Source organism: Rhodofomes roseus (genome assembly GCF_022264815.1).
Source record: "Rhodofomes roseus strain CIRM-BRFM 1785 chromosome Unknown C8Q71scaffold_24, whole genome shotgun sequence".
In the NCBI taxonomy this organism is placed as follows: domain Eukaryota; kingdom Fungi; phylum Basidiomycota; class Agaricomycetes; order Polyporales; family Fomitopsidaceae; genus Rhodofomes; species Rhodofomes roseus.
In genome coordinates, this window is record NW_025952980.1 from 209,339 (window position 1) to 229,430 (window position 20,092).

General features: G+C 57.2%; 7 protein-coding genes across 7 annotated transcripts; 2 read left to right on the forward strand and 5 right to left on the reverse strand.

Moving 5' to 3' along the window:
* Positions 1–426: 426 nt before the first annotated feature.
* C8Q71DRAFT_714897 (fatty acid desaturase-domain-containing protein) lies at positions 427–3,161 on the reverse strand (the record flags this gene model as incomplete). Its single annotated transcript, XM_047921006.1, has 15 exons — positions 427–669; positions 730–797; positions 854–902; positions 963–1,040; positions 1,094–1,163; positions 1,215–1,228; positions 1,291–1,406; positions 1,505–1,544; positions 1,595–1,637; positions 1,689–1,709; positions 1,771–1,855; positions 2,061–2,136; positions 2,341–2,457; positions 2,586–2,593; positions 2,831–3,161. The coding sequence occupies 15 exons, from the start codon at positions 3,159–3,161 to the stop codon at positions 427–429; spliced, it is 1,359 nt and encodes a 452-aa protein (XP_047774858.1).
* Positions 3,162–7,364: 4,203 nt separating this feature from the next.
* C8Q71DRAFT_780223 (uncharacterized protein) lies at positions 7,365–7,863 on the reverse strand. Its single transcript, XM_047924838.1, has one exon. It carries the CDS (start codon positions 7,844–7,846, stop codon positions 7,445–7,447), a length of 402 nt encoding a protein of 133 aa, XP_047774859.1. The 5' UTR covers positions 7,847–7,863; the 3' UTR covers positions 7,365–7,444.
* Positions 7,864–8,936: 1,073 nt separating this feature from the next.
* On the reverse strand, positions 8,937–9,858 carry C8Q71DRAFT_284324 (uncharacterized protein). The gene is made up of 2 exons (XM_047917525.1): positions 9,798–9,858; positions 8,937–9,736 (listed from the first exon to the last, which is right to left on the reverse strand). The coding sequence occupies exon 2, from the start codon at positions 9,716–9,718 to the stop codon at positions 9,026–9,028; it is 693 nt and encodes a 230-aa protein (XP_047774860.1). The 5' UTR covers positions 9,719–9,736; positions 9,798–9,858; the 3' UTR covers positions 8,937–9,025.
* Positions 9,859–9,932: 74 nt separating this feature from the next.
* On the forward strand, positions 9,933–12,564 carry C8Q71DRAFT_780227 (uncharacterized protein). Its single transcript, XM_047924839.1, has 6 exons — positions 9,933–10,280; positions 10,432–10,643; positions 10,708–11,320; positions 11,392–11,633; positions 11,690–12,062; positions 12,118–12,564. Exons 1-6 carry the CDS (start codon positions 10,019–10,021, stop codon positions 12,180–12,182), a joined length of 1,767 nt encoding a protein of 588 aa, XP_047774861.1. The 5' UTR covers positions 9,933–10,018; the 3' UTR covers positions 12,183–12,564.
* A 1,288-nt stretch (positions 12,565–13,852) lies between these two features.
* On the reverse strand, positions 13,853–14,215 carry C8Q71DRAFT_682900 (uncharacterized protein; the record flags this gene model as incomplete). The annotated part of the gene is made up of 1 exon (XM_047919779.1): positions 13,853–14,215. A coding segment is annotated over one exon (363 nt), but the record flags the coding sequence as incomplete, so codon positions are not given.
* Positions 14,216–15,833: 1,618 nt separating this feature from the next.
* Positions 15,834–17,318, reverse strand: C8Q71DRAFT_780233 (nucleophile aminohydrolase). The gene is made up of 3 exons (XM_047924840.1): positions 17,025–17,318; positions 16,683–16,968; positions 15,834–16,214 (listed from the first exon to the last, which is right to left on the reverse strand). The coding sequence occupies exons 1-3, from the start codon at positions 17,173–17,175 to the stop codon at positions 16,067–16,069; spliced, it is 585 nt and encodes a 194-aa protein (XP_047774863.1). The 5' UTR covers positions 17,176–17,318; the 3' UTR covers positions 15,834–16,066.
* Positions 17,314–18,329, forward strand: C8Q71DRAFT_284523 (uncharacterized protein). The gene is made up of 4 exons (XM_047917526.1): positions 17,314–17,707; positions 17,766–18,036; positions 18,090–18,191; positions 18,248–18,329. The coding sequence occupies exons 1-4, from the start codon at positions 17,436–17,438 to the stop codon at positions 18,278–18,280; spliced, it is 678 nt and encodes a 225-aa protein (XP_047774864.1). The 5' UTR covers positions 17,314–17,435; the 3' UTR covers positions 18,281–18,329.
* Positions 18,330–20,092: the final 1,763 nt, after the last annotated feature.

Sequence of the window (20,092 nt, forward strand, 5' to 3'; positions counted from 1 at the left end):
GATCCACAGAAACGCGATGGTTCGCCGGCAGGTGAATGAAGGGGCCTGAGCGAGCTATATGGTGGCCGCCCGACGGCACGCAATGGTGAGTAATGTACACTGAGTACGGGACGGGATGGTTCCTCACCGGCAGCCTTACTCTTCCGTTGCGTTTCGTGGCGATCTTGTTCGACAGCGATGTACGAGACGAGAGCGGAGAGGCGAGCAATGATCTGCACTGACACTCTTCTATCTCTTGGCCACAGGGCAAGGCACCTTTGGAGACCGACGACGTGAGTGAACGGCGCCCTCTGGTACAGAGCGTGCAAAGGCAGGCGGTAGTAATAGCAGCCATGTACTGTACAGCCGTCGACGCAGCGCGGCAGTGAGATGCGCCCGCGCACAGAGCGCACCAGGAGGGCAGCGCTGTGTGTCGCCCTTGTGCCACTAAAACCAGCCCTTACTCACGACTTCTCGCCGGTCAAACACACGCACGCCATAGGTTCGCATACCGCGCACATCACCGGCTCGCCTGTATCGCCCCGCCAACTCCCCCGCCTTCTCACCACCGACCACTGCCGAACGTTTGCGCACGGCCTCGCCCCGCATGTTCTTGAAGAACACGACGTCGCCTGTGCTCTCGATGAATTTGCACTGCGTGAAGCTCCGCCAGAGCGCGTACAGTGTCGGCTGGCAGCGTCGGCATCGGCAGTCAGCGTGAGGCGATAAGCGGAGAGCTGGGCAACGGACCGTCGAGTCGCAGTAGTAATACTCCCCGAGCACGGGCTTGATCGCCTCCGTCACCTCCGGGAGGTTATCTACCAGAGACCATCTCAGCCGCGCCCGTGCGACAACAGGGCCACAGCATACTCACAGAACGGCACGCCGACGAAGAAGTGGTGCGCGACGTGGTCGTGCGCGATCTACCGGGAGACCACACCGTCAGAGGACGCTCGACGCGGAGCGCATTGGAGGGCACTCACGCCGTGCCAGAAGAACCGCCCCACCCAGCCGAACACCGGCCGGTCGACCGTCGCGAGCGCGCCCCGGAGGAACGTCCACTGGCCCTGCACGCGCCACATGCGCCTCAGCATCCATCCATGCACTCGCGGACTAACGAGCGACTCACCCTGTAGTACGGCACCGTCGGGTCCGAGTGCTGCAGATACGTCACCGTCACAATCCTTCCCGCACCGCATCAGCACCCTCGCTCACCGCACATTACCCGTACTCACCAATTATGCGCCCACTGCGATACCGCCAGGAAAGTAGCTCAGCAAGTCGCAATGTAAGGTGCACGAGCAGACGTACGAGCCACGGGACAAAATACATCCTCCACACCGTCCCCCACCCCGCGCGCCACGCCCAGAGCCCGAGGAGCGCGAGCATCCCCGCGATGAGGAGGTCCGAGACGACAATCAGGTGTCCTGTCCGCAGATCGTCAGTCAGCCTCGGACACAGACGGGCGACTCGAATTGCCCTAGAAACCGCCGCCCGCCGGCACCCTCAAAGAGAATCAACTCACGCTCCTCGTCCCGAAACAGCTCCGAGCCCGGCCTATAATGCTACGCAACCTCATCAGCACCTCCACCCCCACCGTCGAAACTCGACCTACACTCGTCCCAGGCGGGTACTTCGGGTTCCCCTTCCGATTATGTCTACCACGCGGATCAGCCACCGCACCGCGCACGCCTGATCAAAGCACACACATCAAGTACAGCTGGAACCCGCTGCACCGCGCCGCCATGGTCAATCCCGCGCACACATGCATGGGAGGGAAGACGGACGCACAGGAATTGCCGGAGCACCATCTTCCGCAGCGTATACAGCGGCGTCTCCTCGATCATCTCGCGGTAGTCCAGCGCGGTCGCTTTTTCTGGGAGCATGCGTTCAGTCAGCAATCGCGAGTGCAGTGTTACGCGAACGAGAGCGAAGACGTGAACAGGAGCGACGCGGACGCGGACGCAAACGGGGGCGAGGACGGGGGCAGGAGGTGTACGGGGGCAAGAGCGACACGCGAACGGGGACGAGAACATGAACGTGAATGAGCGCAGGTACGGGATCGCGAACGGGGGACGCACCTTCCTCGGGCAGCCCAACCTCCTCGCGCGTCTGCGGGTGGTACGTCTCGTCGCGATGCAAATTGTTCGTTCCTTTCTATACACGTATACCCTCCGTTAGCGTCGTGCGAACCCTAGTCAGATCCCTGCCGCCACGCGCGCAGGACGACCCGCCCGCGCGGTCACTCGCAGGACGTGCGCTCACCGCGAAACACGCGCGCTCGGCCCGCAGAGCGCACGACCGTCCCACAGGACGCGCGGGCCCTCACCCTCGCGCGTCTCAACTCCAAGACAGACTCACATGATGTGACCGGTGCGTGGCCCGCCACGCCCAGTACGGCGTGAGCACCGCCGTGTGGAGAGCCATGCCAAGGGCGGCGTTGACACGGGGGATTGGCGAGAGCGCGTCGTGCCCGCACTGCGCGTGCGCGTGCGCGATGTCCGATCGACGTCCGACCGATGTACAGAGTGGGTGTCGAGTGCGGGAGCGCAGCAGAGCAAGCGTACATTGAGCGTTGTTCTGAGTCAGAGGAAGGACAGGCGCACCTCGTGGCCTGAAGACGACCGGTTGAGTGAGGGAGAGATGAATGGAGGTCAGCGAAGCTCGGTCGGAGGTACAATGACAAGGCAGCGACACGCGAACGAAGACATAGAGACACTGCGAGACGGAGCACAGGCCCGGGGTTGCTCTGAGACCGTGATGACAGGAAAACGGGTACTAGCATACGTGGTCTGCCACCCGATGTGCCGTGCCTTGCCCTTCCGCAGACGGCACGCGGAGAAGCACTCACCGAGAGTCCAGAGGCCCATGAACGCGACGCTCTGCCAGAGCCAGTACGTCGCCCACATCACCCACAGCAGCGCGTGCTCAGCGCGTCCTCCGCCCTCCGCGCCAGTGAGACCGAGCAGCACCGGGACGAGATCGTCGATGCGCGCGGCGAAGAGGGCGAAGAGGGCGGTGAGGAGGACGTGGCGGCCGACGAAGAACAGACACTTGCGCGTCGACCGCTGGAAGAGGTGCCTCGGCACTGCGGCGCGGACGGCCTTGATGGAGAGGGCGGGCGGGGGCGGGGCGAAGGGCGTGCGGAGGCGGGCGGCGTACTCGGGCGAGTCGAGGGCCATGGCTGGGGAGGTGCTCGCGGCGACGGGCGCGGGGCCTTTGTGGGCCTGCAGCCATGCTGGGGAGATGTCGGCCTGGCGTAGGCCTGGGCGGGTTCTTTCTCCCAAGCAGAGTCCGTGTCACTCGCAGTCACTGGCTCTGTCACGGAGGAATGCTCGTGGGTGTCCTCCGCGCGATCGGATGCGCATCTCCGCGCGCCACCACGCCCCCCGCCACCGACGCGTGTCCGATCCCGATCACCCTCCCGGCGCTCCGGACGAAGCGGCAATCCGCTGGCTGCAGTGCGGCGACCTGCCCCAGCCATCGACGACGGTCAGCAGCCTCACCTCGCCCTCTTAAATGAGACCCTCTCGCTCTGTCGTATCGCAAGCAGTCCACCCGTCTGATTTGTCTGGATCTTACGCCTGCAATGCTGCCGACAATACTACGTCTGGACCATTCCATCTTGTGACACTTCCCATGCCTGTGTGCATTCAGTGGCCCTTCCGTATGTACGTCTTATCTGGCGCTTGTCTCCAGCGTGGTACTCCTGCCAGACATCTCGACGTGTATATCCGCTCACTCTCCCGCTCTGCCGCATCTCCCTCTGAATGACAGCCTCGCTATATTGATTGCAGCGGCGGAGATCAAGGTCATCGTCAGTACACTCACCGTCATGCAGACAGGATCTCACTGCTTCAACGGACTACTAGCTACTCCGCATGTTCTCACCGGCAGTGTGAAGGGCCGCCCACCACATGGCGGAGATGTCCGTGGAAGAATCATGCATTTGTCCAGATTACCTTGCAGTGATACAGACGTACTCGGGCGGACGTGCCACGTTCGAGTGTGCTTCTTGCGTGACGCGCCCACGCTGATCCACTGGGTTGGACACTCGCTCGAGCCCTCCATGCCGCCAAGCAAGCGCAAGGTGTCATATTAACGTGCGCAGAATTGTGTATGTACCACCGCTCGGGGCCGTGACCATCAGCGCCCTTCAATCGCTTGACATCCCGAGGCAGCTCCTTCTGCGGCTCTCCTTCCTATATCGAATGTCCGTTACCACAATCCTCTCCACCAGTCTCAACCGCGGCAGCCTGCGACTCGGACCCGGGGTTTCGTCCTCTCGGCATGTCCCTCTCGCTAAACCGTGTCAGCCATCGTGGCCTGTCTCTTAGATTCGTCTGGATCTTGTGCCTCGACTGCTGCTGGCGACACCACATCTCAATATGTCCATCCTCTGACGCCTCATATGTCTTTGTACACTCAATACATCAAACATCCGCACGTGTGTCCTATCTCATCCCCGTCTCCGGCCCCTACTCATAAGTAGTATCACTTCACGTTCATTCCAGGTTCTGACGTGAATGTCCGCTCTCCCGCAACAATCTCAAGTCGCATTTCCAACCTGAACGCACCTCGAATCGCAGGACCAAGGGAATCGGCTCTCCGCTACTCCCGCGTGGTCGATGTCCGCGCCGACGGTATGACCGCAACTTGTATGGCGGAGGTGCTCGTGGAAGGATCGTTACCGCGAAGCTGCGTGCGTGCGTCTCGCCTTTTCCTTTTCCGTTCTCAGCCCCCGTTGCGTACTGGGATAGTCACAGCGAGTGACCCGGAGACGAACGTACGGGTGCGTGATGCGCCTCTGCAGGCTGCTCACGACCTCAAAACAGAACGAAGGTTTTCGTCCACACACCGGGGCGCCGCCTCTCTGTCGCATCCAACGACACAAAAAACCGCACTGTCCGTATTATGTGTCGTCTTGCTTTCAGCTTCGTCTCCAGCGCTGACATCGCCTCCGTGTGTCTGTATTCCAGTCATGTCTGCGGATCTGACGTGCATGGGCATCTACCCCGCTCGCTACAACGTATCCCACTCGCAAGACCCCGGGTCAAGTCATCCGAGTCAAGGCGAGCACCCATCGTCGACTCGGAAGCCCATATCGCGCACAAACGCCTCGGCCATCGCCTGGCTGTGCCCGCCGACGCTTCATCACACCGCGGACACGCTCGTGGAAGAGCAGGACTGCATATCCGCGGCTGTGCGTCGACACACAGGCGATCGCCGCGGCAGGTAGGCAGTAGCCCACTGCCAGTCGGGATCTTCTCCCAACTCACGCTCTGCAGTGTCTGGTCTATGAGCTTCGTCTGGACCCCGTGCCTTGAAGTTGAAAGCTGCTCCTGATCCTACACCTCGGGCAGCTCATCCTCTGACGCGTCCCATGCCTTGTTATATTTGATGGGCACGCACCGTCTCCAAGTCCTCCCAGGCGCGCGCTCCTCTCAGGCCTTGACATCGATATCGCCTTCAAGTTGCATCCACGTCACGTCAGACATCCAGACGTACATGCCCGCTCAACGCTGGGTGGCGACGACCGCCAGTCTCGCGACCACTGGCAGGAGATGACAAGCCCGAGCCTCGCCCGCGCGTTCGAGTCGTCAAGCTTCAAGGCCGATGTCATGCAAGAAATCTGAACTTGAAGGCCTCCTCAGGCTGCTTCAGCGTCCCGGCCGTCCCTCCCTCCCGATGATTCGAACACACATCGCAGGGCGGACATGCTCGCGGAACCGGACATCGGAGGGTGCCAGCTGCGGGGCCGGACATTGGTTCCCATGGTAGATACGCCGACCTGCCGTCGGGCGGTCCCGCGCCGCGACCGATGGTAGCACGCATGGACTGCGAGCAAGGCCTGAGACTCGGATCCTCGTACTATAGCGGAGGCGAGTGCTGCTACCTAGCAGATCCTCGAGGTCACGACTCGGACTGCGCGATCCCGGGCTGCCGCCTCCGCCCCACGCCCACGCCCACGCCCCCCCTTCAGCGGCCCGTCTGGCACGACTCGGAAGCGGCAATGGTATGTCGGCCTTCACGCTTCAAGGTCGTGGTGTCCGCCGGCTGTTCGGCGAGTACCAGTATCCTTGTCGCGCTCTGCACCCGTCCTGGCCATCGCGACCCACGTATGACAACAGGCGAGCGGGCGGTATCGCGGCTATGACTGGGCCTGCCCAGTGCCTGCTCACCTCCGCCCTCCCTGACATCATTATCGTCCTGTGCCGACATTCAGCTGGTGGTTCTGTCACGGTCAGATCTTCGTAGGCAGTCCATGGGGCTGCGGTTCGGCCGCGGTTAACCGGTTCTGCACTTCGGTGTACTCCTCTCTCGACCTGGCGTACTCACCTGTAGTGATCCGGGGGGCTTGGTGCTAAGCACATTCTCACTCAAGCACTGTGATGTAGCTCGTGATAGGATGTTTGTTGTCAATATGTCCCTTCTGTGAATAAATACTACATCAATGATATTTGAGAGATAGTAACTGTGCACTAGTTCTAAGCATCATATCAACACCAAGATCACACAAGCCAATCCAGTCAATGTCCTATATGTACCATAGTAATACAAGCCCATACAAGTGGTACAGCTAGTGGGCTAAAACAGGCAGCTTTTAGTGAGTTGGGTACATAAGAATATTGTCAAAGAAATCAGAGAATCATCTCTAGATAATGTCCTATGTGTACCATAGTAATACAAGCCCATGCCAGTGGAACTCTGGGAGGGAATGGGAATAGAAGCCTGAGAGTCTTAAGGAGGGCTCTGCAGCACCAGAGCACAACCACCTTGAATCACAGTGAGCAATATGACTATAGTATGGTTTGGGAAGGTGGCAGCATTGCAAGTAGGCTCCTTGCTTGGAACAATGACCCATCAGGGGGAAGTACACGTATAATGCCCCTTTTCAGCCATGGTGTAAACAGCACAGCTATGATGGATGTGATATGGAAAGAGATGGTCTTCATATCCCCCTCTGGTTCCTCCAAGTGCTTGAGATGTATCCACCATCCAGGCCTCATTTGTCCAGAAGCATGGGAGCCAGGGATTATTGGATCTTCACTGAGAGGCTTCACTTCACTAAACTCGAAGTAAACATACACAGACTGAAGCCGATCATAGGTGTCTTGGGACAGCATGGCATGGAAAGCAGCAAGTGAACTTGCTGTTTCTTGTCCCAAGTCCATCCAATGGCTAGGGCTCAACTTGAATCTAATCAATGCTGGTCCACTTGATTTGTCCCATGGAATATTTGACCAGTTCAATCAACTGCAGAGCACAGGATGATGTGACCTCCTCAATAGTAAACCCAGCAAATTTGTCGCTGTACAATATGCATGCCATTGGAGGATCAATGCAATCTGCATTTTGTATGGATGAATCCTAACCCTCTGGACCAATGAGTTTTAGGGATGATATCGGTCAAAGGGCGATACAAGCAAGATACATAGAATACATCAGAAATATTCAGGCCGCACTAGTAGCTTGAGCATTTCCCGTAGCCATCCGCTCCTGGTAAAAATGCATCCGGTATGAGAACCTCGCTGTTGTTCCGTCGCGCAATGATCAAGGCGAGCAGATGTTTTCCACAGTCCTGCGCCAACGCAGTAAGGCCCTCGTCCGCCCCGCATGCATCGAAGAAGGCCTGACGATCGCGGTCAGGATCAAGGTCTCGGTCGCGCGGGAGGTTCGTCCGTTCTCTGAGGACGCGCAGCTTTGTACACACAGCCTTGTGCGGGAGCGTCGGGTGCTTCCAGGCCCGCGTCAAGCACGGGCGAGAGCAATAACGCAAGATGCCGCAGCCTGAGCACCGGGCGAACGCGCGGCCGGCAGTGGCGAACGTTTCGCGACACTCTGGCGCGCAGCAGTGCCGGACCATAGATGCCCAACCGAACCCCTCGAAGGCAGCGATCAAGGGATCAGATTGAACCGCTTCTGCCTTGCCGTTCGTCGCAAGGATTGCAGGGTGATAGACTGTAGTATCTCCCCGCAGCTTGTGACGGTAGAATACCCCTCCGAAGAGGCCGAAGTTCTTGATGAGTTGGTCGACGGCCGCTTCAGGGAAGAGCACCGTGCCCTCGCGGAAGAGCGGTAGGTGTTTGAGGATGATGTCGCAGACGAAGAGGAGGCCGCAGTTGCGGACCTCGCCTGTGTCTTCGTACGTGACAGTCATGCGGGCGAAGAGCGCAATGTCTGTTGGATTGATTTGCCCGGGATCTGCGATGCTTAGGCAAAAATCAACTATCTGGGTGAGGGTACACATCCAGTTGAGCTGGACGTCGAAGTCAATCGTCTGGCCAAGTGTGTTGTCGCGTTCTTCGCAGAGGCGGATAGCGAGGTCGGTGATCCTTAATGGCCACTCAGGGTGGAACTGAAGGAGACGAGGGATGAGGGATCGGCCACAGATGGCGATGAGCTTGGTGACGAGCGCCAGGGTTTGTTTGTAAATCCCATTTATTGTCGCGTTAGGGCGAAGCCCTATGTAGACATGAGCTGCCGGGGTACTGTACTGATATAGTAGGTCAAAACGTGGGGTCGACGGGAACATTGGCTCGGTGTACCCCCGAAGAGGCCACCTTGCCGGGCGGGACGTGATTATCGTGTGAGGTGTATGTGGTATGTACAGTAGGGAGATTAGAGAGTTCGCGTTGGTATGGTGTATGTGCAGTGTAATGTGTTCTAGTAGAGTCCGTATTGAGATGAGATGAGATGGTAGGGGATATGTATAGAAGAGTGTGAAGAATGCACGCGTCGTGTTCGTTAGTCCGTCAGGTTGGGTCGTCTGTCCCGTTCGCGTTCCGCGGTAGGTCGAGTTCTCCGAAGGTGTTGGCGAAGCGGCCGGTGGCGTGGATGAAGCGGAAGAGTGGGCGGATGGTTTCGGGTTTCGATAGCAGGTGCCGGAGCGATCCTGCTCGACGACCTATTTCGCGGCGTAACCAGTCGCGCTGAGGGGTGTACTCGGGGCATTCGAGAAGGTAGTGTCGGACCGTCTCCCGGCGTTCGTCGCAGGCGGGGCACCTGTCGGTGTCTGATCGGCGTATACGGTGTAGGTGGTGGTTCAGCGGGGCGTGTCCGGTGCGCAGTTGGATGAGTAGGCTGGCGTGTCGACGGGGAAGGGGTGGAGCGCCAGGGTATCCTGAAGTCTGTCGTCACGACACAAACGGAAGGACGCGGCATACCCTTCCATCGACCCCTCGACACCGCGGGGAAGAAGTCTGCTGGCGTCCGTAGGCCAAAGAGGGCTATCGAGATGCTTTCTGCGATGCTTCGTGAGGCCACCCATAGCGACCGTGCCTCCGACTGTCTGGGTTAGGACTGCGTTGTAAAGCACGCCGCTGAGGTGGCGGATGAGCGCTTCGGCGAAGTCCCGGAGGGTGAATTGGCGAGCGGCCTCGAAGGTGTGTAACCATTGCAACAACTCTGCCGTGTTCTCATCCAGCGCAGGGGAACATGAGCACGTACGGAGGAAGGCGTCGAGTTCCTCGTTGTTCTTGTCCGAGCGAGGCAGGGCCAGGAACGCGACAGACGCGTCGAGACATTCAGGATATAACCTGCGGATAGCCTGGTAATCTTCGTTCTCGGGTATGGAGTATTGTTCGTTAAGTGTGTAGGGATCATCCCTGTCCATTCCGTCTAGCAGATGCAGACATCCGCAAAGAACCCTGGCACAATGTTTTGGTCGCGCCGGGTCTTGCAGGGAAGACGCGAAAAGCAGGGCAGCGTCGCCTACTTCCGTTGACAATGGTGACATGGTCGTGCCGCGTATCTGCTATTGAGCTGCAGTATTAGCGACGCGTCGTATACTCGATAAATGCGAACTACATACATACCAGGCGTGAAGTGAAAGAGGTAATGACGTGGAAGGTGGCAGACAGTACTAGGAGGAGGAGGAGGAGGAGTCGTTGCCACTTGCGCGCGATGCGCGGCTAGACGTCACGGTCACACGCCACACACGCGCACCGATGCCATGTTCACCATTGTGCTCCAAGTTCAGCGATTCTCATCGGAACCTATATAAAGCCAGAGCTGTGACTTTCTCTTGCCTCTCATCATGTCCTCTACGCTTGAGTCCTTGCCGCCCGAACTACTGCTCAAAATCACTAGCTATGTGTCCCTGCAGTCGCTGCGCAGTCTCCGACTCTCGTCGCGCCACCTGAATGATGTCTTCTCGAACAACGAGTGGACAGTGTATCACAATGCCGCTCTATACCATGCATACGCCCGTCCTGAATGCATGGACTTATCTGATGCAAAGGCTTCCAATATGCGCTATCCCATAAAGGACCCAGCCTGCGACGGATGGAAAGACTACTGTGAGTCGCTTGTTGTTCCTATTCGTACAGCAGTGTCGCGCTCACCGCGACGCCACTGTGCGAAGATTGGGTTGTGGCTCACTGCCTTTCTCAATGAACCACAAGTCCTGACGTGATGTGTATTTTGTGATCCCATGCTGATTCATTGTAGGCCGACGATGTTTCCTTCTCGATAGAACCTGGGCAGGTGTAGGCCATTCAGAACCTGAGACGAAGGCATATCGTGAAGATAGCCAGAATATCCACCGGATCAAGGTTGACGAAGAGCTCGGGCTGCTCTTCACGTCTAGTCGACCTGGTGCAAAAGCTGCTATCTGCGTCACGGACCTGAAGACTGGGGCCCTTCTGTGGAAAACGCCCTCGGTAGGCGTGTCTCCTATTGAAAGACATGCTAGATTAATGCTGACTACCTTGCCGACGAATGAAGGACTACGTCCGTGCCTGGGCGCACGTCGAGTACGGGCGTGGGTTCCTCGTCTTCGATCGAATATCGGGGCAGAAGGAGATATGGCGCCTTGCGGACGATATAGACAACTCTAGCGTTTCCGCCTCGCCTCCAGATACGTCACAAATGGAGGCCTTCAGTGTAACTTCGCGGCACCATGGCCGCAGCGGCCGTGGCCGTCTTCGCCCCTGGGCGCTGCTCACGATGCCTGAGATGACTCGAGCCTGTCGCTTCGTCTATCCAACTTTCCTCGCCGCCTCGCAGAACACCGCGTATCTATGGGATCTCCCGTCCGCGAGGCTTGTGCAGACATTGCACGGCTTCCAGGCAATGCACAATGACATTGAACCTCTTGGCGACGTCCGCTACGTCGACGTGGATGCACGGCACGTCGTCCTCTGCGGCCAGAACGGAATCCGCGTTATCAGCCGCGAGGACAGCAGCGTCGTTCTTCGCCTGTCTAATACTGGATCCTCGACCATGCTGATGAGTCCAGAATTGACTCAGGGATCCGATCGTATCCCTCTGGTGTCGCCACTGAAGACAGAACACATGCGCTCGAGAGACGGACATCCCTGGGGACGATTCCGCGCAGGTGCGTGTTCCAAGATGCCCAGCACTCGCTATGCCGCTAATTCGTCTATACCGTGCCCCTCGCATGTCTAGCACACCTCTCCGAGACCGGCCGCGATCTCGCATGTTTGCTGGCGGATGGGCGTCTCGTGCTAATCCGCGACTTCGAGCGCGCCGTCAGCGGGAACGTTCCCATTGCGGACGCCGCGCTTGAGGTTGACCTCACGCATGTGCGCCGTTCAAACCAGAACTTGACCTACAGCCTCGTAGCGAGGAGGAATACACGCGCTGGGTACTACCTCGCTTTCGAGCAAGGTCGCGTGGTTGTCGCGACGGTGAGTAGCGCAGGCATCATTGATATTGATGTATTGATCCGACGCGCAATCCTCAGTCGAGCGGGTTGTATGTGGTTACGCTCGATGCGAGCCAGCGCGGGCTTTCCATCCATGGTGCCTCAGCTGAGGACAAATCTACGGTTCTCCAACCACCACAATCGGAAGACGGCATCTCTGAGAACACAGAGATAGCAGTGTCATGGCTCCCCCGCATCAGCGACGCCGAAGTGCTACAGCACATCAGCTGCTTACAGCTCTCCGCGACGCGTCTCTACATCACTTGGCAGGCAAATCGGGTGGATGTTATTCCCAACAGGCACTGCAACGTCACCGCGCAGGTGTGGAAAGACGACCCCCCATACTACGAGCCCGATGTGAAAAATGTCTGGACTGGGCGGCCGATGGTCCATCCGAGGGGGCCTCTGAGAGGTGCGTACTGGGATAGCGGACGTGCTCAGTTGAACTGACATGGATTTGATGGTAGATCCTGGGTTCGTTGTGTTGTGTGTTGATTTCGGCGCTTCGGCGGGGGGCGAGGTGAGATATTAGGAGATTACATTGCAAATGAGTGGTTATTGATTGCGAAACTGATGAGTGGTGATCTCGGGCGACGCTTGTATGTAACTATAGTCTGTGTTCTTGATCTCTTGTGACTTGACAGGGACGCGCCACGTCAGCTGCATTTGGAAAGTGTAGTGGTCAACGCGAACGCCTATTATGCATATATGTCACCCCAGGAAGGCTGCACAGTCTGTCTTCGGCTCCTCCCGCAGCGATGCGAAGCCATCTTACAGTACATGCGCCTGTGCCCTGCTCCCTGAGGACTCCTTTCTACATCCCCGCTGGCTAACATATACATATCATAATTGCTGTCTCATATTCCCCTCGCAGGTTGATGTAATCCACAGGCTGCACCTGGTCTGCACATCACATCGGGCGGCTGCAGCTCGCTAAGACTCGTCTAAACAGTAAACAGTGAACCCCGCCGCCTGACATCGACTTTGAAGTACGTGACACAGTCGTATTGATACAGTATAGTACACTATGGCTACACAAATAAATGGAGACTCCTATGCGGTTCCCTTCCGCGAGCGAGTCGCAAGCCCGCCCACCTTCGAGAATTGCGCGACTTTCCTCCCGGCACCCATGCCCGGGATCCGACTCGCCCTTGGAGGTGATGCACCTACACCTGTCGAAAAAGGAACCTTGTGTCTAGCCTCGTTACCCTTCGCAGGTGCCTTAGTCCTCGTGAACGTGAACGTCGCTGCATTCGTGGTATCGACGAGCACGGGCCTCGAGATCGACAGCCTTCTCATAGCCTTCTTCAGCACAGGGAGGCGTGACTTGCCCTCGGGACTCGGCGTGCACTTGCCCTTGACGTCGCGTTGCGGACGGGTGGGGGTGAGGGGCGCTGCCGGGAGGATAGGCGTCTTCCACAGGTTGTTTGGTGCGTCCGCGTGCATGACGATCACAAGCTCGTCGTCTGAGTCGGGCTCAGGCTCGGAGTCGAACGAGTGCTGGTGGACAGGGGATACAAGGATGGCCGACTCTTCCGATAGGTCGGTAGTCAGCGGCGGGGGGCTGATCATCCGAAGCGGTGAAACAGGCTGTTCGGGCACGGAATGCGAAGCCGAGATCAGAGCCGAAACAGCAGGCAAAGTAGACTCTGGCTCGGTATCCTCGTGGATATAGGCCAACTTGGCCAGCGAAGAGACCGTTGACGGCGCACACACCTCGTTTGCGACCCCGATGCGCGTCGGCACCGTGGAACCAGATGCGCTGGGGGTTGGGACGGCGACGACCTCGACACGGCGACGCCTGGAGCGGGCTGAAGATATAGAGGAAGATGCGCTGATCCCAGATTTCTTCATGCCTGTGGCCTTCTTGAAGTGCGGGAATGAGAAGGAAGTGGAGAGAGACGGAGCATAGGACATAGACGAGCGCCTGGAGTGCGTGTGCAGAGACGAGTTGTGGCTCAAGCTCGCACGGAAGACCTGGCTAGCGAGCGGTGCAAGGTGGGGATACTCGGCGGAGGTGGAAGCGGGCATGGACGCTGCAGCAGCCGCGAGATCCTCTTCGGTGAGCGAAGACAAGAGATCCGAAGCGAGAGTGGTAAGCGCAGCAGTGGGCAATAGGAGCGACGAGTGTCGGACAGGAATAAACGATTCCTTGCGTGGCTTCTGAGATACCTGAGTTATAGTCCCCCTTCGCCTCTCACTTAACTCGTCCAAAGCACGTTGTCGCTCCTCCGGAAGGTCCTCCACGATACTCGAGATATTCGAGGGACTCGGAGTGATTGCAGCCTTGAGTCCCGCCTCCTTCGCCTGGCTTTTCCACCACTTCGCCCTCTTTCGCCAGTTCTTCGCGTCCTTTCTTGCGTCAAGCGTCGCCCGCACCTGTGCTCGATACTCCTCAGGTGTGCGAGGCCCGATGATCGGCTCCAGTAGTGCAGTCCACGGACTATCTGGCGCGTCGAGTGCCTCGCGTATCGCAATGACCAGTGCTTCCTCTGGGTCCACGCCGACGGAAACTTCGTTATACGCGCGCGAAAGGACTGGCTTGTGAGCTCCTGCGGAAATGAGGAGCTCGATGAACCTGTGGTAGCGCACACGTTCCGAGGCGAGCGCAGTGTTCTCGGCGGCGAGGACTTGTGCACGGTCATCGGAAGCCGGAGCTGTAGTCAGTGCAGTGTGCAGAGCGCGTTGAGTCCGTATGAGACGAGCACGGAGAGCGGAAGCTTCAGACGTCGCGCTAGTGGAGGCAGTAGTAGCAGACTCCAAGGCGGTCCGAGACTCGGTGAGAGCCCGCTCGAGGGCAGGAAGCCGTCGATTTGCCTTGTATTGGTGATCGAGTGCACCCTCTAGTTCTCGAACGCGCTTCTTGAGTTCGGACAGCATCGATACGGGCTGTTGTCCAACCGTGTGGATGGATGTCGTTACCGGAGGAAGCGGGTGGGTGATTGAGACTGGGACGCCAGCGTCCGGAGCGATGAGGGTAGAGAGATCAGGAGGGTAAGCAGAAGCAAGAATGAGCTCGTCAATGCCGTTCACCGATGCTGGTCTGGAGGGCAACGTCGCCATCGGTTCAGGTCGGATGTCAGCAAGCGTGCCGTCAGACTTGACCCGGCGATGAAAGAGGTGCGACAGTCTGGGGAAGCGCATGCTGAGAAGACGGGTGAGCGGGAGGACGTTACGTATGGACGACAAGAGTACCGTCCTGATCTTTATAGTTGTTGAGAGTGGCTGACGTTGCGAACACCCAGCGGCAGCCGCCCCAAGAGGCTGACACCATTATGACCGTCAACCTCAATGGGCCACCGCAGTAGCTGCCTATGAGTTCACTGAACCGGAGTAATTGTGTCCACAGTCATCCTTTGTGAGCTTTGTGAGCGGAACGACAGCGTGATAATACAATATATGATTGAGCACACACTATGAGACGACTCAGACGAGAAACCGAGATTCGGAGGCGCCCGCTGTTCATAGACGCCCAGATGTCGCACAGGCGCCTAATCAGTGTCCTCGTACTTGTTCAATCTGTGTCCGCAGAGTTCAAGTTGACGGACCAGCTATGCGAACTTTGATCTTCAAGCAGCGTCTTCCAGCTAAGGAACGATAAATCGCCCAATGACTTTCCCACAAGCAGGTAGTGGAGCGCACCGTCGACGCAAGTCACTGAGATACATGGGAACGGTCAAACGAGTCAAGTGAGAACATAGAGGAATGCCAAATGAGCCAGTTCAAGTCGCCTGCGCACTTCGCCCGACGTCAGCTTGGATAAGGCGCATGATTGGACCACGCAGTGCCAGCGGAATACGAACCGTTTGAACTCCTTAACTACGATGGAAATGGAGCATTACGTTGAATGATGCAACCTGCACACAAGCTGCGCGAGAACTAACAGGTTTAGCTACATCGCTGGATAAGCTCAGAGCGTACTCACCTACACCGACCGGTCCCACCTGTGGGATGTGATGTGATATTCGGTCTTGCATTTCAGACGATCACAATGATCGACAGCGAAGATCATATCTCCCCATGAGCGTGGCTATCTCTGTCCAAGAGACGCCGTCTGTGCATGCGCCGAGAACGTGGTGCAACAGCTGTCTACAATGCCCAACGTCCAACGTTCGACCGACGGTGAGCGCAAGAGAGGTGCGAGCGCATCTTCGACACGGAGCCGCTGCGGCGCGACCCTCCTTGGCAGATTCATGAGATGAATGAATAATCCCGTCCCACAGGCTGTCCGACGTCTTGAAGTGGTCTGAATCCGAGATGAGCTGCTACGCGACGTGGGTCTGTAGAACGTGATCGCCGACGCCAGGCTAGATTACAATTGTCGCGTCTCGAGAGTACTCGATACGTCCAGTCAATTGACACGACATACACAGCGTTGTCATCGTAGAAAGCTGGGACCAATAGGAAGACGAACGCTCAGAGCTCGATCTCCCGCACGCCATCCTTGTCAACCACCTTCACTTTGTACTTTCCGGGCGAAACGACCAGACGTTTCGAGACCTCGTCGATGCATCGCCGAAGAGCGGCCAGGCCTTCCTCGAGACCTGCTTCTGGGTCGTGGTATCTGTAATGGAAGCAGTTATGAGACTCTGAACGTGGAACATAAGATGGTCGAGAGTAGCCCAACTAGAGCTCGTCTGCGATTGTTCAGACACATGCCTACGCCAGCCATGTGGACAATTTCGATCGCAGTTGTATCACGTCCTCTGAATCTTTACAGAGGCGATGGGCGTGGCTCAAGCCAAGTGACACCGTGATGCTGACGCCCAACGGATCCAAGCAACATAAGGAAGCGATTGAACGCAATCAAGTGTACCTCCCACGTCGATGCTATGCGAGCGATAGGTGTGACCTGCAGACGAGCTCATATCGCAGATTCCGCCGCAGGGCGCCGCCGCCTCGGGCCCAACGCAGAACTCGAAGCTGCAACTATCACGGGTACTGTGTTGCTTCGGGGTCACGGATACAAAGACGAGATGACAGATAGCAGAGATCGAGTGCGTACAAGCCTGTTATGGAGCTGTTGACTCACCTGTCGAGCAAACTGAGAGCGAAATAACTCCCGTATCCGTGTGCACCGAACGGCACGCTCGTCATTGTACCCAGGTAGTCCACCCAATACAGCTCCGGTGTGTGTGTTGCCGTGTCATACCCTCCAAGAAGTAGGTTGACGGAGTACGGACTACGCGAGCGCAGTGACTCGGCAAGCGAGCGACGGATCCATGAAGCAGCAGAGGCTGGTCGGAGTGGGTAGGTGTGGCGGATGTGGTAGAGTCGGAGGTTGCGCTCGACATACTCGGCAAAGTTGACCGTGTCGCCTAGATCCGAGAGTCTATCGCTGGCCCTACTTTTGTCTAGGACATATCGCACTCACCTGGTTCTCCAGAGAATGCCATGAGCAAGTGCGGGCTGAGGACCTTGATCTTGTCCTCGTCCGACTTCATCTTGATGATAGACCGGGCAGCAGTTGTATCTGCTGCCACAAGAACGTATCCCTTCCCCGTGAGTGCGAATGAAATATCCATGTCGGCGAGGTAGTAGGTGGACGATGAGGAGGAGGAGGAGAGCGTGGCTGCTCGTACGCGCGTCGCGGTATGCACGACGCGTCAGTCGGCAAAGACCGAATGGGCGCTTACCATGTCACCATGGGCGTCTACGCGATCCATTGGTCCTCTCCTCCTCCCATCTGACCGTTCGAACTTCAGTGTTCTAATGTCCACCGCTCGTCTCGACTTTTTCCAGACCCTATCATTTCACACAAATTGAAACAGAAATACTCTGGGATATGGACATGTGCTGGTCTGTCTGTTGCACAACTCAGCAGGTCGGGATCCAGTCGATTTCTCACCCGATGCGCGAATCGCAAGCCTCGAGATTGAACGTATCTGATCAAATTTACCTTCTTGAGGATTGGTCACCACAAAGAGACTTACGAGACGCGGTATGGGATGGCCGAAAACGTTGGGCCAAGCCGAGCAACTCGCTAGAGACCGAATATGGAAGACAAGTGGCCGAACTGGGACCGCCTACGGCGTCTGCACTTATTTTCCGACGACTGTATATGGTGTGGCTCTATCATCTTCCAGAATGGCAGCTAAGTCTCCTCGTATTCTAGGCTCTATAACGAACAGTTGCAAGTCTTACTGAGACGTGTATCTGGTCGACATGACATGAGCGTGTCTAGTGCATCCGTGTCAAAATCTACTTGTGGTCGGATCTCGTCTCACACTTGCTTCCGCGGGCAACACACTGTGGGCCAATCGGATACTGTATCCGCAGCACGAGAGTCTGCCAACATAGACGGCCCGGTCCTACAAGTGGGTTCGCCTTGTTCACCACGCTTGGGCATTGTTGTCACATTGAGTTCGGGTCAGGGCATTCCTCAGGTAGAGATTTTTTCTCGCGCGAACTTACGTGTTGATCCTGGATCATCCCGAAGAACCATGTCAGCTGTCATAGCTGCATTGCGGGCAAGGCGAATCCTGTGCGTACTCGAGGTCAACGAACAGCGCGACGTGACTGCTCGACATGCTGTGCCATTGTATGTGCATTCGCGAGAGCTTACTATCCTTGATTAGCTCATCATGATCTTTTCAGGCACACGACGAGGCCATTCCTTGTCACAAATGACACTTCACTAATGGTTGATCCCCCGATCATTCAAGTGTCCACTGTCTCCTGAGTTCGGCGTCATACTCGGATCCTTCTCATGCCCGGCCCGCTGGTTTCATTTTGCCAGGGCCCACTGCGATGGACGTATTCCAGCGACCCCGGCGGTATCTACAGATTGATGCCCTAGGCACGTTCGGCTTTGGTGCGCCCCATCCAGATCGCGGGCCTCGCATATGCTGACGCCCACCTAGTCGATCATGACATTGGACGCAGAGTCCGACAGAGGAAAAAGGCCGCTGATACTTTGCTACAGGACTTCTCGGGCTCGACGCCCGGCGTGCGGCTAGGCACAGACATTTACACCCTGTCGCCGTCGTGCGAAAGCAATGTATCAAGACATCTGTCCTATTACGTGACATATTGCACAGTGTATGTCGCAGCGGTATGTGTGCACTGACGGACGAACTCTAGTCTAGGATTCGGACTGACCCACATGTGACAGATGCTTCTGCTACTTCGAGAAGGATGTCGCCCTTCGTCGAAGCTACCTCTGGCGTGGGTCGCGCGAGCACAAGTGACCTGCATCCGAAAGCGAGTGTCCCCTCACGATTGGGCACCAGCCACCTTCTAAAAATACAAAGACGACCGGCTCTGGGAATAGCGCAAATTCGGCTATCTTGATTATACGTGAGTCGTTGTATTCTGACTTTCCCCGTTGGATGATCGAAGTTTGCACCGCTCATGAGGAAATACGCTTCCAGAGCGCACTCGACTCCAGGAGCGCATGCAATGGGGTTTCTTCCTTGCTCCGGGACGAGCCAACTCCGGCCAAGTCATCCTTCTATCTGTCTGTTTTGGGCGTGGCGCGGACAGCTGCCTTGTTCTACGATTGAGAGCGCTGCGCGGACCACTTGCCAGTCCCCGCGTGCGGAATGGTATCCCCATACAAGTGGGGCTACCATTCAGTACGCGGGGATTGTCCTGAGGGCCGACGCGTTTCAAGTTGACGAGTGTGCGGGTCGACAGGTACCCGCTCCGCCAAACGAAGGTGACTGGCACAACCTCTCAAGAACCCTCATAGAAAAGTGAGGAAGGCGTGTCATGTCATGGGTCAGAGCATGACAGTGGTTGACTTGCGTCTCAGATCAGACTGCCTCTATTGTTTCATTGCTTGATTGGTACGTCATATTCTGTAACCCCGCCTACACTGGCTGAGAAAATCTGGGAATCCCTCAGCCGTAGCCATCCACCCAAAATCGCAGACCTGTCGATTGATCGCCGCTACTGTGAGCGGTCCGCAATTCACATGCGGTCTGCGTGATGCGTTTTCCCCAAAGCCACAGCTATTCTAGGCCGCCTTTGCCTAGTCTGGAATACAAGGACGAAGTACAAGGGCGGGTGAAGTAAGCTAATCAGAGCATCCACTCTGACAGGCATATCGAGCAGACAACCGCAAGTGGCTCGATATGATCCAGTATTATACATCTTTGTCAGGTGAGTTAGTTCTTCTGCCCTTCTACGAAAACTTGAGGCCCCAACAAGTGGAGTAGGGGTCATTCGTGGCCGCGGTGTCGCTTCTCGAACTTGTGGATTTGTCATGGACCGTCTCGAGCGATGCGCTCTTGAGTAACCGGGACGGTGAGACGGTGTACTGCTCGCATCTGGCAGTCCTGACCTTTCTGCTTCGCGGATGACCCCTCCCATTCAATTGCCATTTGGTCCTGCGCCCGACCCCGCTGTGCTATACACCGCTCAACCGGCTCATGGTATGACAGGTTCTCTTCCGCGCGCGAGCTATCCAGCAAGCTTTGTGTGGCGCCCGACTTAAGC

Bases quoted from the DNA above. Each gene is read 5' to 3' on its own strand.
- C8Q71DRAFT_780223 (XM_047924838.1), bottom strand. From the start codon at position 7,846: ATGGTCCGGCACTGCTGCGCGCCAGAGTGTCGCGAAACGTTCGCCACT.
- C8Q71DRAFT_284324 (XM_047917525.1), bottom strand. From the start codon at position 9,718: ATGTCACCATTGTCAACGGAAGTAGGCGACGCTGCCCTGCTTTTCGCG.
- C8Q71DRAFT_780227 (XM_047924839.1), top strand. From the start codon at position 10,019: ATGTCCTCTACGCTTGAGTCCTTGCCGCCCGAACTACTGCTCAAAATC. The intron at 10,644-10,707 runs GTAGGCGTGTCT...CGACGAATGAAG, and splicing joins TTCTGTGGAAAACGCCCTCG to GACTACGTCCGTGCCTGGGC. The intron at 11,634-11,689 runs GTGAGTAGCGCA...CGCAATCCTCAG, and splicing joins GTCGCGTGGTTGTCGCGACG to TCGAGCGGGTTGTATGTGGT.
- C8Q71DRAFT_780233 (XM_047924840.1), bottom strand. From the start codon at position 17,175: ATGGATATTTCATTCGCACTCACGGGGAAGGGATACGTTCTTGTGGCA. The intron at 16,969-17,024 runs GTGAGTGCGATA...TCTCGGATCTAG, and splicing joins GGCATTCTCTGGAGAACCAG to GCGACACGGTCAACTTTGCC. The intron at 16,215-16,682 runs GTGAGTCAACAG...CTTCCATTACAG, and splicing joins GCTCTCAGTTTGCTCGACAG to ATACCACGACCCAGAAGCAG.
- C8Q71DRAFT_284523 (XM_047917526.1), top strand. From the start codon at position 17,436: ATGGACATGTGCTGGTCTGTCTGTTGCACAACTCAGCAGGTCGGGATC. The intron at 17,708-17,765 runs GTATATGGTGTG...CTCGTATTCTAG, and splicing joins GCACTTATTTTCCGACGACT to GCTCTATAACGAACAGTTGC. The intron at 18,192-18,247 runs GTATGTGCATTC...TGATCTTTTCAG, and splicing joins GCTCGACATGCTGTGCCATT to GCACACGACGAGGCCATTCC.